The sequence below is a fragment of the Sorex araneus genome, chromosome 1 (assembly GCF_027595985.1).
Source record: "Sorex araneus isolate mSorAra2 chromosome 1, mSorAra2.pri, whole genome shotgun sequence".
Lineage (NCBI taxonomy): Eukaryota > Metazoa > Chordata > Mammalia > Eulipotyphla > Soricidae > Sorex > Sorex araneus.
Window position 1 is genome coordinate 351,628,848 of NC_073302.1, and position 15,535 is coordinate 351,644,382.

At 42.6% G+C, this 15,535-nt stretch overlaps 1 protein-coding gene across 1 annotated transcript in view; it reads right to left on the bottom strand.

Moving 5' to 3' along the window:
* AOAH (acyloxyacyl hydrolase) overlaps nucleotides 1-15,535 on the bottom strand; it is a 266,187-nt gene that overhangs the window by 35,416 nt on the left and 215,236 nt on the right. Inside the window, exon 16 of the mRNA XM_004606887.2 lies at nucleotides 5,357-5,529. Coding sequence (XP_004606944.2) covers nucleotides 5,357-5,529 — 173 coding nt within the window. The remainder of the gene's footprint in view (nucleotides 1-5,356; nucleotides 5,530-15,535) is intronic.

Sequence of the window (15,535 nt, forward strand, 5' to 3'; positions counted from 1 at the left end):
TGTTCTCCTAAGTCTTCCTTGAACTTTTGTCCCTTCACCTTCAGCTCTCTTATGTTTGCTTAATAGGATAAGTGGCACATTAATTGTGGTAAGAAGTTAATGGGGAGGAATAATAATTGTATTTGTCTTCTCTCTGGCATTAGAATAGAAATACCAGAAGAGGAATACTAGCAGACAAATGCCTCTTAGAGTGTGGTAGTCTCAAAGTGGTGGGGAGTTTCTGTGATGGGCTGTGGCCTAAAGAAAGGAAAGAAGGAAAAGAGATCTTATTATTTTTTTCCCCCTCACCTATCAGCACTACCAATTTGTCAATGATGCTTTCTTTTTAGAGTTGATTTAAAAATATTTTCCTTTTCTTGTCCTGGATCAGTTATACATCTGGAAACCACAGAGTTGCGGGGCTATACTGTAGCTAAGTACCATTTTTCCTTGCTTTTGTTCGTTTGGGCTTTTGAATAACAGCCAGCTGTGATTGGAGCTTAGTCCTGGCTCTGTGCTCAGGGATCACTACTGGAAGTTATCAAGAGACCAAATTGGGTACTGGAGATCAAACCCAGTGTCTGCTATGTGCAAGACAAGTACCTTGACTCTGAATTATTTTTTATCCCTGTCACTTTAATGGCATTTGGTGTGTTAATGATCTCTGCTGTGCTAACTATCCTGCCTATATACCATGTTTAGAAAGAGGCAGCACCTGCAACTTTGCTCAGAAAGTGAATCTGGTCAAGGATGTTGGTCAAGAGTGTCCAGTCTGGGAAATGCAGAAGGCCTGTCCCACTCCCGGAAGGAATTATAGGGGTGAGAAACTCGTGAGTGTGAGTGAACATGTGTAAGTGTGTGTGTGTGAGAGAGAGAGATAGAGAGAGAGAAGGAGAGAGAGTGGGAGAGAGAGAGAAAGAGAGAGAGAGAGGAGAAACACTAAGGGGTGGTCCAGTGGGTGCCACATGCTCTCTCTGGAAATACAAAAGCCTGTTCTATCCCACCTAGCTATAGCAGCACCCATGTCAGTCATTTGCAAGTCTTTAGGGCAGGTCCTTTGACATTTATTTAATGCTGGAACTATATTTAAAATTTTAGCATTCATGAAAGTTTAATATCCACAAAGATCATGAAATACCATGTAAATGAAAAACCTCAGTAAAACCACATTAATTCAAACAGAGAAAAACAGAAGTAAAAAATAAGGTATTTCAAATAGATTCAAGAATAATTGGGTTAAAGTTCCTATTGGTACTGTGTTGCGGAGGACCCTCAGGGAGGGCCGACTTATGACTCTTTTATTGCCAGCATCCCAGACTTCTTGACTGGAGTCCAGCCCTTTGGACCACCCCGAGAGTGCCTTTGGTTTGTGCTGTCATCAGTAGCCAGCAATTCCTCAGTCAGAATGTATATATTATTTTGCCAATGCACTTTTTTTTCTTACCTTTAAGGAAAAAGTTTCCATCTTAATATTCCTATTACTGTGAAAGTACATCACAGGTATCACAGAAATATTTATGGGATAATTGATATTCTTACACACTGTGTCTGAGGGGACTTTGTGGTCAAGCTTGACCTTTCTCAAAAGATCTATGGGAGCAGAATTCTAAGGGATGAGATTTACTCTCCAGTAATTCTGCAGAAAGATGATATAGTCTCAGTGGGGGTTTTAATTACTGGTGGAGATTGGGTGGCTGTCAGAGCTCAACAGCCAGGCTAGGTAGTAATTCATAAATGTGTTGAGAGCAGCAAGCGGTGTTCTTAATCATTCTCTCCCCGCTGACAGCCATGAGGAGGGACCCATTTCTGGTTCTGGCCTCCACTAGCTGCTAATCGGATGCTGTGGCCTTTGACCTTTTTTTCTTCGCTGAATGGTTACAGAGCTCCAACTTGTCCTATTAAGTGACAGGGAGAATCCCACTGATCTAGGGGACCCTCACTCCATTCCACTTCTCTCTTTCTTGAACTCTTCCTTAATCTTTAATGTCAAGTTTAGAGATCATCCTCATTGAACATCAAATTTCTAGGCTCACTTGGGGCCAGAACAATTGTCCAGCAGTTAGGGTGTTTGCCTTGCACATGGCTGACCCAGTTTGATCCCCAGAATCCCCTATGGTCCCCTGAGTCAATCAGGTGTGATCCCTGAATGCAGAGCCAGAACTGAGCCCTGAGTACCACCAGATATGGCCCCCAAACCATAAAAGTTTCTAAGCTCACAAACAGAAAACAATGAAATAGAAATCATATAGTTGCTTCATATAACCTTTGACTGAGTGTGAGTGATTTAAAAAAATTTATTTTGGACCACACCAGGCAGTGCTCAGGGGGGCTACCCCAGCTCAGTACTCAGGGCTACCTTCAGTTTAGTGCTCAGTGGTGCCAGTGGCCCAACTCAGGGCTTGCACAAGCAAAGCAGAGGAGCATGTACTCCAGTGCTTGAGCTCTTTCCTGGCCCAGAGGTGTGAGGTCACTAATAAGAATAGAAACCACCCTCGCTGGCAGAGTTATAGAGTTATAAATTCTGTGTCTAGTTCTTACTAGCTCTGCTTCACTTTCGGCTTCTGTTTGGGGGTGGATGGAGCAAAGAGCCAAAGATTGGAGTTGGAGCAGGAGCAGGAGCAGACCAGAGACTGGGCGAGGGGAATAGCCCTGTCTGGGAATCTGAGCTTTGAGCTTACCAAGGGGGAAATAAAGAAGCTGGCAAGTCCTGCACATTCCCTCCTCGCTGGAGGAAGAACAGTGGTGCTTTGCTGAGGAGTTTATAACCCATTTCCCATGGCAACCACACAGGATGGGATAGAAATAATAACCAAGCATTAAACACATTTAGAATAGTTTCAACTTTCTTCTTAATTAGGTCCGTCCACCCCATTCAAACTAGGGTTGTTTATAAAGAGCCCGTTTGTCCTTTGAAAATTTCTTTCTTTATCTGTTGTGCTGGGAAGCTTTTGCGGATGATCAGTGCTGAAGAGAACCACTCAAAGAGTACAAAGAGGAGCTTAGAGAAGCTCCCAGGTGTGGCAGTATTGTTGACTGGGGGACTGGCCTGTGCAGTGCAGGGGGTTTAGAAACGCATTTGGCACACTAGTGACACCTGTGTTTGGGGGAGGATCCCTCCAGATCAGAAACACTGGCCTAGAGAGTCCACAAAAGTGGATTCCCCAGGACACTTTCTGTCTTCTTCGCTCTCTTCCAAATTATGTGGCACCAGACTACTATATCTGGTGCTTGAGTTAGGAGAACTATGCGGCAGATTGGGGAGAGTTCATGCCAACAATTTAACCAAAGTCTATACAAAGAGAATGGTTTCAAGTCAGAAAACACAGCCCAACTCCCTCTTGCTGGAAGCACATTTCCTTGCCTCCATGAGATTTTTTAGCATTGGAGAAATTTAGAAACTGAACATGTCTTTTGGAGGAACTGTTGTTTCCCTACCCAATGACTCTGAGGGGCATTCTGTGGGCAAGAAGTTATCCTCTACATGTTATAGGGAATGCAGGGGGGGGGGTCAGATTCTCTCTGATCAGCTAAGCATCCCTGGAGCAGCAGGACACGGGTCTCTGGGGGATGCAGGTCTGGGCAGTGGTTTGCTGGCGTGCTAATAGCATTTGTGGCACTTTGGAACTGAAAATGAAAATACTGTCATTTTCGTGGGTTGGGTGGAGGGGAGACTTGCATTGTGTGTGTCTTTCACAAACTCACATCACGTTCTCTTTCCCCTACTGAAGAAGCCTCACAGTCCTTTAAGGGTGGTTAAAGGAGAGTTACTATTTCCTAAGTGGGGAATGGTGGCATTTCCTGACGCAATAGGGCTTAGCAATACAGGAAGAGGACAAGAGGAGAAGTAAATACTACAGATTTGTAAATGATATAGTTAAATAAGCAAGGAGAGCCCTCTGCTTGCTTCCTCTCATCCTTTGGAGAGTTTCAGTTCTTCTCCCGTTGAATTGATCTTTGGACTCAAAAAACAAAAAAACAAAATCAAAACTGCTTGGAGCTGGGAGTGAGAGCAGGCTTTGCAGACAGGATGTCTCATTCGCAGAGCATGCCATGGTTGCAGGAACACCACTGGGAGCACTCCTCAACCACAGAGCTGGGAGGAGGGAGAAGCTTCCGCAAACCAAAATAAAAAAAATTCAAAAAGAAAAGGAAAGAGAAAAAGAGGCTGCATGGCCCTTCAGTCCCTTGAGCTGGGGTTGTTCTTTGGCAGTGATGGGCAAAGCTCAGAAAGGGCAGCCCCCTTTCCAGGAGAGACTGGCACAGCTGCTGTGACCACAGGCTGAGAAAGGATGCCCAAGCTGCTCCTACAAGATGCCAACATGAGCACTCAGACCAACTCTGCTCACTGGCATTCGTTTTTGATTTTCTCCTGCAAGATCATCCTGTGGCACACTTCCGAGACTCTCCCATTGGAAAATGGGCCTGACACTGGCACAGATTTGTGACTCCTGGGTTGATAACCAGGCCAGTTTACCCAGTGCCCAGAACAGAATCTGGCACTTGGTGGGCCCTTGCTAAATCCTTTTTGAAAGAACAGTTCTCCTAAATCACAGAAGGAATAGCCATGCCACAGCCAGCTTCCATATGTCATAAGCCCTGCAATGTTTGACTAGAAGCTGTCCTCTCTGGGCCTTTTTTTTCATTTACTAAATGGAATTAATAAAACATCTACTTTGCCGCATTGTTTTATTAGAATCATCAAGGCAGCCCTTCTTAATGTGAATTATTATGACGTTAAGAGTGTTTGTAAAGCACCTGGACTGTCAGAGATGCTAATAAAAGTTTTGGAATGTTTCATTTCAGAATAAAGAAGCAGGGGGCAGCCATGCTGGAGAACCCGGTTCAGAGAATTCAAATTGATCACCCAGAGGTACCTTCCATGCAGGCTTGGAGAAACTCCTCCTTTGGGCTCAAGGCTGTCTTCTGTTTGGGCTTCAGCACTCTTTCCAGACCTCACCTCTAGTTAATGAGTTTCCTGACTCATGTGTTTGTTTTGTTTTGTTTGGGCACCACAACTGGCACTGCTCAGGGGTTACTTTTGACTGTGAACCCAAGAATTACTCCTGGAGGTGCTCAGGGTACTTTATGGAATGCTGGGGATCAAACCTAGGTCGGCCGCATGCAAGGCAAATGCCCCATCTACTGTACTATCACTCTGGCACCCTGACTCATTTTTTTTTAAATTCTGATTTTTCATTCAATACTTCTTTCTTGTTTTAGATCAGGTTCTGCGAGTCTCTGGATACTGACCTTTCAAATGTTGCACTTGACCCATGAACCATGATGACAGCTTAGGTATTTGTAGATGGTTTTAACTTTGTATATTTTAAGTCTCTATTTACATGATTTAAGAGTAAAAATATCTTTAGAATGTTACCAAGAGGATGATATCTGTCATGCAAATGATCCCAGAGGAAGTTTCCATCTGGTAAGCCATATAAGATCACGTGGCTGCCATTGGGCAGGTGGGCATTTAGGTACTTCAGAGTCTGCATGACTTTTGAATAAAATTTCTCAGGAGTGGTCATATACGGGACCGGGTCCTTTTTCCTGTTGGTGAAATGGAAAATATCTTAGTAGATGATAATAATAGATGCAGGCAAATGCAAGGGACTCTTCCCTTCCCCCCTACCCCAAATGTAGCTATTGGTGCTAACTGCTAAATACTCCTGGCTTCCCGACTGCCTTATGGCTGGCTGTGTGGCTGGTCAGTGAGTTACTAGCAAAGGTGTGTCAGATTTGTTGATATAAGGCCCTTAGGATGCTCATTTTCTTTGACATGGATCTGCAATGCTCTTTGCAATGGTACGTATTGAATTTGTTTTACCGAATGAGTTCTGAACAGACCCCTATGGTGATAATTGATGAACAGTGTGAGCAAAAAGTGAGTGTTTTATGCCATTCAACTTTTGGGGGATGCTAGTTCCTGAGCATAACTGCCAGACTGATTCATACGATAAGCATGAAATCAAAGGAGTTCTTTTTTGTCAAACAATTGCTTATTGTTGGACACTTTGAGATATGCAACTTGGTTATTAAAAGCGTTTCCCATATATCATAGTTGAGGAAATAAATTTCTTGGAGAAATAAAGTGACACTATGTGTCCACTTTTTTCCTATACTGAATTTCATCTTTTATGAACTTCCTGATTGACTACTAGGTTCAGAATAGAACCCTCTAATTATATCTGCTAACATGCAATTTCATTTTACATCATTATTTTTCTCTATAGAGTAGTACTTTTATTCTCTGGAGATACTGAAATTTAAAATTACATATTTTCTCTTTAATTTCATAAAAATTAGTGCATGTGAAAAAAGAAAGTGCTAAAGGTAGTAGTTATAGGCACCTTCATAAAAATAAAATAATTTAAGACAAAGATGGACACTTATGCTTAAGTGTACTAAAAGACTAAGGTTTTTTGGTGGCCCAAGCAGGGAGATGCCACATATGGCAGTGCTAGGTACCAATTCCAGTGCAGTGCTGAGTGTTGCTGGAAAGCAAAGCCAGGATTCCACACACAAAGCTTGTTCCCACACGCTGAAAGTCTTTAGCTTCAACTACACATTTGTTGAATTTCAGTTGGTTGATTTGGAAAGGGACCAAAAGAAGGAAATGCATCAAATGCTAGAACTAATGTGATTTTATTTTCTTTGTTTTTATGTTTACAAACTAAAGTTAAGAGATGCTAGAATAAAGTTGGATTTTTTTTTGATGGAGGATGTAGTAGATGTAATAGCAACCCCCCCAAAGTGGCTTATTCACCATACAAATGTAATGCAGTCCCTATCAGGATACCCATGACATTTTTCAAAGAAATAGACAAAACACTCCTGAAATTTATATGAAACAATAAACCCCCACGAATAGCTAAAGCAATTCTTGGAAAAAGAAGATGGGTGGCGTCACCTTCCCCAACTTCAAACTCTACTACAAAGCAGTAGTAATTAAAACAGCATGGTATTGGGATAAAAGCAGACCTGCAGAGCAATGGAACAGAGTTGAATATCCTCTCACAGACCTCCAAATATATGGCCACTTAATCTTTGACAAAGGAGCAAGAAATGCAAAGTGGAACAAGGAAAGCCTCTTTAACAAGTGCTGCTTGGAAAACTGGATAGCTACCTGCAAAAAAATGAACTCTGACCTCTGTCTAATGCCAGACACAAAAGTCAGATCAAAGTGAATTAAAGATCTCAATATCAGACATGAATCTATAAGGTTCATAGAAGAAAATGTAGGCAGAACTCTCCATGCCATTGAAGCTAAAAGCATCATTAAGGATGAAACAGCACTGGCCATGCAAGTGGATGCAAACATAAACAAATAGGACTACATCAAACTAAGAAGCTTCTGCACTTCAAAAGAAACAGTGACCAAAATACAAAAAGAGCCCACAGAATGGGAAAGAATATTTACTCAATACCCATCTGATAAGGGATTAATATCCAGGATATACAAGATACTTGTAGAACTGTATAAGAAAAAAACCTCCAACCCCATCAAAAAATGGGGAGAAGAAATGAACAGAAGTTTCCTCAAAAAAGAATGGCCAAAAGGCACATGAAAAAATGCTCCACATCGCTAGTCATCTGGGAGATGCAAATGAAAACAACAATGAGATATCATCTCACACCACAGAGACTGGCACACATTCAAAAGAACAAAAGCAACCAGTGCTGGCGTGGATGTGGGGAAAAGGGACGCTCCTTCACTGTTGGCAGGAATGCCGACTGGTCCAGTCTTTCTGAAAAACAATATGGACAGTCCTTCAAAAACTAGAAATTTAGCTTCCATATGACCCCTCAATACCACTTCTGGGAATATAGCCGAGAATTCAAAAGAGCACAGTAGAAATGAAGTCTATACCTATATATTCATTGCAGCACTGTTCACAATAGCCAAAATCTGGAAACAACCCGAGTGCCCAAAAACAGATGACTGGTTAAAGAAACTTTGGTACATCTACACAATGGAATACTATGCAGCTGTTAGGAGAGATGAAGTCATGAAATTTGCTAATAAATGGATAAACATGGAGAGTATCATGCTAAGTGAAATGAGTCAGAAAGAGAGGGACAGACAGAGGGACTGCACTCATTTGTGGAATGTGGGGTAGCATCACATGAGCCTGACACCCTAGGACTGTAGATATAATGGCCAGGGGGATTGCCCCATAGCAGGAAGACTGCTTCATGAGCAAAGAGGAGAAGGCAGATGGAATAGAGAAGGGATCACTAAGAAAATGATGGCTGGAGGAACCAGTTGGGATGGGAGATGCATGCCAAAAGTAGATAATGGACCAAATATGATGACTTCTCAGTGTCTGTGTTGCAAGCTATAATGCCCAAAAGTACAGAGAGAGTATGGGGAATATTGTCAGCCTTAGAGGAAGGAGGAGGGTGGGAAAGGGGGTGTATACCCGGGATATTGGTGGTGGGGAATGTGCACTGGTGGAAGGATGGGTGTTTGATCATTGTGAGATTGTAACCCAAACACGAAAGCTTGTAACTATCTCATGGTGATTCAATAAAATTTAAAAAATTAAAAGAAAAGTGGCTCATTTTTCAAATGTGATCATTGCGGATACATTTAGTTAAGATCTAGGAATATTGGATTTGGGTGCACCCTAAGATCTAGTATTTTATTTTTTTATAATTTTTTTATTTTATAAAGTAGTTCACAATATTTCATTACATTTAATATTCAAACACCAATCCCACTACCATTACATCTTCCAACCACCATATTTCATATGTTTCCATCCAGGAAACATGGGCCCCAACCCCTGGCCCAAAACAGAGCAAAAATAATATAATTTGTATTGTTTTTTTTATAAAAAACTGCTGAAAATGCTATAAAAAATTATTCTTAGAGGAAAGAGGATGAAGATTGTTGCATTTCACCCAGGGGCCATTAAGCCTTCTATAATAAATCACTAACATATTGTTAGAGATTGAGTCTTGTGTGCTTTTATATATAATATATATGTATGTATATATATATCTGAAAAAAGATATTTACCTCTAAGATTTACCTCTAAGATGGAAAAGATTCCTACTTTTTTACCCCATCAAATGTGGTGTGGTACTCCTGGAGGATGGGTAGGGTGTGTCCTATGAAGTGTCTCTCGGCCCAGGAATAGGTTCCCTTATGGGTGGGGCTCAGCCTGAGCATGTGGAGAATGGCCGTGAGCATGGTGGTGGTTGAGTTCTAGAAGGTTTTGGCTGCCAGGGGTGGATCCCCTGGGGTGGGGAGGGGTCTCACTCACCCCCACTCCGGGGTGCCCTAAGTGAAACAGCCTGGCATGGGGGTCTGTCGGCATGGTTATAGATCTAGTATTTGGTATAGTATACAATATTTTGTTACGTTGTATTAATGTAACAAAAGCCGAAGATGTATAGACATACACAACAAAGGCAAGTTTATGTGAATATAGTAGCAGAGATGGAAGTTTTGTGCTGCCATGGGCCAAGCAGTACCTAGGGTTTTCAGAAGTCACTAAAAGCACTAGGTGGTAGAGAAGTATTTCTCCCTTGGTTCTCAGTGTGACTATAACTCTATTTTGAACACCCTGATTTTGCATTTTTCCCTCCAGAACCATAAGATAATAAATAGCTGTTTTCATTTATCTTGTTGTAGTATCCCTGGAAAACAATACATGTTCCAAACTAGAAAAAATAAACTATTTGTTCACAAGCTCTTATTATACATAATACGATACATTAAAAGACAAATTATAAACAAATGGATTTATCACAGGAGTGCAAAGATGGCTCAACATAGGCAAATTAACTAAAACAGCACATCAAAAATGATAAAATTTATGTGAATATAACAGACTAGAGATATTTGGGGGTAGAATTAAACATTTATTTATTAAAAACTCAATAAAATAGGGCTAGAAAAACATAAAAATGGCACAAGAACATTAAAAAAATCTTCCTATAAGATCAGGCACATAGCAAAGATTTCTATTCTCACCCACTCTACAATAGGATTCTTTCAAATACTTGGAAACCCTAACAATTAGGCAAGAAGAAGAAATCCTTCTTCTTCTTGCCTAATTGTTAGGCAAGAAGAATTCAAGCTATTACTATTTGCAGGTGACAGGGTAATATATATAGAAAATTCAAAAGACTCCATTAAAAACCACTGAGAACAATAGACTGATACAACAAAGTATCAGGCTGCAAAACTGATAGGCAAAACCATGCTGCATTTTTATGTGCAAGCAACCAACAAGAAAAGATAAAGAATATTTACAGTAACATTAAAAAGACTTAAAATACCTAGAGGTCAATTTAACAAAGGAGGTTAAAGACTTGAACATTGAAAACTGTAAGTGAATTTTAATAGAAATAGAGGAAGAGATAATGGAATGAAACGATATTCCAAATGTATGGATCAGAAGAACTCATGTTGTTAAAACAACCATTCCACCTTAAGCATTATGAAGATTCAATGCAATATTTATCAAGATCTCAATGTCACTCTTCAAGAAAATACACTAAAAGTTACTGAACTTCCAATGGAACCACAAAGACTTCCCAAAGTAAATAATAATGAAGGTATCATGCTCCCTAACTTCATATTACAACACAAAGGTATAATAAAGAGATACAGATCAATCAATAAAATATATTTGCAATCCCAGGTAGAAATCCTGACATATGTGTACAGTTAAATTATGGTGATAAAACCAAGAAAATAAAACAGAGGGAGGAAAGTTTTTTCTGCTAATGGCTCTGAGAAACCTGAATAGCCACATGCAAAACAATAAAGTTAGACCACTATCTTATACTGTGCAGAAAAGTTAACTCAAATCATATTAAAAACATGGGTGTCAGACTGGATCCAATAAATTACATTGAAGAAAACACAGACAAACATTCCAAGGTATTAGCTTTAGTAATATGTCTTTCAGGGTTTGATTCCAATGAGAAGGGAAACAGAAGCAAAAACAATCACACTAAAACCCTTTTGCATAACAAAGCAAACTATAATTAAAACAAAGAGGCATTATACTGAGTGGGAGTAAATTTTTACACAACAAACATCTGACAAAGGACTAATATCCAAGTTATATAAAGGAATTTACAAAGCACAAGGGGAAAAGAAACAACTCCAACGAAAAATGGGAGCAGTGCTGTTGAACAGACACTTTACCCAGAAAGACATACAGATGGCCAACAGGCACATGCAGAAAATGCTCATTATCACTTATCAGGGAAATGAAGATCAAAGTATAATGAGTTATTATCTTACACCAATTAGAATAATCTATATTATTAAAAGGTTCAGAAACAAGCAAAGTCTGCCAGTGTGTGAATATGTGTGTGTGTGTGTGAGAGAGAGAGAGAAAGAAGAGAGAGAGAGAGAAAGGAGAGAGAGAGAGAAAGAGGAGCGAGAGAGAGAAAGAGGAGAGAGAGGAGAGAGAGAGCGCTTACTTTTATGCTTTCATTATACTGGGAAAATTAAATGACTCAATGACTAAAAATTCTCCTCTCTGACATGCATACAAAACTCCACAGGATTTGAGAATAGGTTGCTTATCTATTAGGGGGAAGGCTTGTTAGCGGCTTCGGCTTGACTTGCATGTATTCAGAAGTCTCAAAGGATCCTAGTTTTTGAGGGGAGTTAGTTGCCTTCTATATTATTTTACCGCAAGAGAATCTACCCACAGTAACTACCACGCACTTGTGTTTGAAGTATGACAGCAGGGGTGAAATGAAAGCAAGTTAGAGGCCTGTACCCTCTAGTCTGTCATTAGTAAGGCTAGCTTACGTTCCCTATTAACTCTGTGTGTGTGCGTGTGTGTGTGTGTGTGTGTGTGTGTGTGTGTAGGGAATGAACCCAGGGCTACACACATATGGGGCATGCAAGCTTAATGCTGAGCCACAACCATGGCCCCAGATTAACTTTTGTCTTGGAACCTTGTGTGTCTTTCCTGCTGATACAATAGCAATTTGGCAAGAAGCAATTATGCTGAGCTCAGGCAGTCTAGCCACAGGAAGTCAAGATGAGTTAAGATAGAGCCAAGACTCCCAAGCTCTTTATTTAATGATTTTTTTGGGGTGGGAGTTAGAAACATAACCCTGAAGATGAATAAGGAAATTCAGTTAATTTGTGCTTATGAAAGAGCAGCTTACAAATCAGGCAAGTATAACCCAAATGGCTAATTATGAAGTAAAATAAAAATGGAAGACTTGGAGTTGTTAATGGAACTTTCTCCAGTCATTGTTTTGTTATCATTGTGTATAGGTGGACTGGAGCGATAGCACAGCGGGTAGGGCATTTGCCTTGCACTCAGCCGACCCAGGTTTGATTCCTTCGTCCCTCTCAGAGAACCCGGCAAGCTACCGAGATTATCCCGCCCATATGGCAGAGCCTGGCAAGCTACCCGCGGCGCATTTGATATGCCAAAAACAGTAACAACAAGTCTCAGAATGGAGACGTTACTGGTGCCCGCTCGAGCAAATCGATGAACAACGGGAGGACAGTGCTACAGTATATATAGGTATATAATAAGTATTCGAGTGTTGTCAGGATCACCTTTTAAAGTGTGTAGGAAAACTTTCAGTTCAAGTAAGGGCTAATGGACTTAGGTGGTGGGTAGAAGCTATTTTAAAACTAGAGAAGGACTTTGGTCTGAAAAATCTGCGGTATCATTTTGATTTCTGCTATTTTTCTCCACCGCTGATTTTTGAAGGCACTAAGTGTGAGGAATTGACCCAGATCAGAATATAGGAATTAATTGAGCTTTCTCAAGATTCTAAAAAGAATCTACAGGAGCCCACATTGCAGAATAACTTGTTTTTCTGCCCTTTAGCATGGAACTCGGATACAGGCGCCCCAGGTTGCAAGTCAGACCAGATAACCAGATGCCTCTTACAGAACCCATGTCACAAGACCCATGACTGCCCTAAAACCCAGGACATTCCTGAACATTGATGCAAATGCTGATCCCTAAAACTATAGGCTAAGGAGTGGTGGCCTTCTAAATGGATTGGTTAGGAAAATATATATCATTACAAATCTATTGGCTATGAAATGCGCGGGCTCTGCTCTAACGGCTGGTGTAGGCCTATATAAGGTTTCCTTTGAAGAAGCTCGGGGTCTTGCCTCGCACACGAGACCTGTGTGTAGCTGTGTGTGTGTGTGTATGACCCTGGCTAGCCAGCTTAATAAACTACCCTCTTTCTGATTGCATTCCTGCGTGGTCCTTGTCTGCGGTCGGAGATCCAGAACCGTGCCCTAACATTTGGAGGCTCCAGCGAGATCTCCGTCTGCGGCAACAGGCCCCAGGGAACGGGTAGCAAAGACCGGTACCAAAAGGGTGGAGGTTAGAGTCCTCCCTGGAGGTTAGAGTCCTTCGGAAGGTGAGGGTTAGAGTCCCTCAAGGGGGTTAGAGTCCTAACCTCCAGGGAGGACTCTAACCCCCTTGGGTTAGAGTTCTAAGACTCTAACCTCCAGGGCCCACAGGTGGAGGTTAGAGTCCTCCCCCGAGGGTAGTGTCCTCTGGAAGGGGGGGGGTTAGAGTCCTCCAAGGAACCTGCAGGTGGAGAGGTGGAGGTTAGAGTCCTCCAGAGCAAAGGAGAGATCTGGCTCCGGAAGACAACATATCACTCAACCCTGTCTTCTTGAAGACCACGTGGACCTCGTTTGGACAACTGCGCAGCCCTCTGTGTGAGTGTGGTGAGTGTGAGGTCAGGGTGAGTGAAGAGAGGACTGGTTCGAGTGAGTGTGACCGATTGGTGTGTGTGCTTGTTTTAAGCTTTGTGATATTGGGATTGGTGGGAATTGTTTTTGCCATTGCCACCAGATTGTTCTGAGCTATGGGGCAGACTCAGTCCAACCCGAAGTCTTTGCTTTTAGGTCACTTCACAGAGGTTCGGCGGAAGGCCCTGAATCTTGGTCTCACGGTGAAGAAGGGTAAGTTCGACACCCTCTGTTCGGCAGAATGGCTGATTTTCGGAGTTGGTTGGCCACCAGAGGGGTCTTTCTCCCTGAGCTATTAAGTCGGATCAAGGAGGTCATCACCCGCCCAGCCTCCTGCGGGCACCCAGATCAACTCCCTTACATCTTAACCTGAGAGTTTCTTCTCGAAGACCCCCATAAGTGGTTGCAGCCTTTCGTTTAGGAGACTCTGATCCTGGCGTTTCAAAGGTGGGACTCCAACCTTCCGCCTACACCAGTCACTTCTGTCCCTGTACCTGCTTCTGATCCTCTGTCCCCACCTCCTAAATCCGCTTTTGTCCTACAGGAATCGCAACAGCTACTCTTGATTGATTTGGAGGTGGAAACCATGCAGCCCCCACCCTATGTTCCTCTCCAGGGCGGCAGCCTTCCCGGCCTCTGCGCCCTGCCCTGAGGGAAAGGCTGGTGGAATGTCTGTGGACTCTTCAAAGAGCCCTGGCCTTAGCCGGAGACTGCGCCCTAGGCCCCTGGCCGCGTACAGGGGACAGAGGCAGTTTCTTCCACTGACCCGCTGTTAGAGGCGGGTTTGTTGGCGGTCAGAGATCCAGAACCGTGCCCTAACATAAGTTGGAGACAAAAAACTCTGAATGGTTTGGGAAAGATCTGCTCTGTCCAGGCTAGAGGGGCTGAGCTGAATGTATCCAACCCCTTTCACTAGTATTTCCATCACTGAATGTGCCAAGTCACCATGTGGCTCCCCAAACACTAAGTCTTTCAACCCCAAACCAAATTTGGACCATGGTGCGGTGCCAGCTTCGTCTGCGGCCCACTCACCACTCTAGCCATTCAGAGGGAGAGATGAGAGGCTGGGCTACTGAGTTGACAGGGGAGAAATTTGACAGTCAGGGGACATGCGGCTTCCACATGTGGTCTTACTGAAAAGTTGGTGCTCGCCACCAACTCCAGGAACACACGGGCAGGCTGGAAACCAGATAAAGAGCCTTTCCTCTTAGGTGGCTCAGAGCCTGCCCTTGTCCAAATGAATTGTGTTTGATCATGCAGAAATAAGCACTGAGGCTTGGGTGCAGGGCAGACTGTGCTCATTTCATTATCCTGACAGGTGTTCCATTGGTCTCACCTGGTGGATACTTATCTGGAAGAAGGCATGGAACCTCTGTAGACGATGATGCCTAGAATCAGATTACAGCCCAGCTGGTCATGATTGAGTGCTCAGACAACACTCACAGCTAAGTTAATATTTTCAAAACATGCAAGTAATTAGAGTTAATCCTTTTCCTCAGGCTGACCAGTTGTGATCACACTGCTGACCTCCAACACAGCCCATCTGAGAGGCACAGACTGTAAATAGAGTGGCCCATCAGCCCATATTGCTGGGTGCTTAGAGACTTAGAGATGCTGGGTCCTCTTAATGTGGCCTGGTACATGCTGGCTGCATGGGAAACTCTTTGCCCCCTTTCTGCCTCCCCCCCATACCTTGACTGGCAAGGATGAAAGTGGGTGGGGAGATTCTCTGAGCAGCAGCAATTTGTTTTTTTTTTTTTTTTTTTTTTTGCTTTTTGGGCCACACCCGGCAATGCACAGGGGTTACTCCTGGCTCTGCACTCAGGAATTACC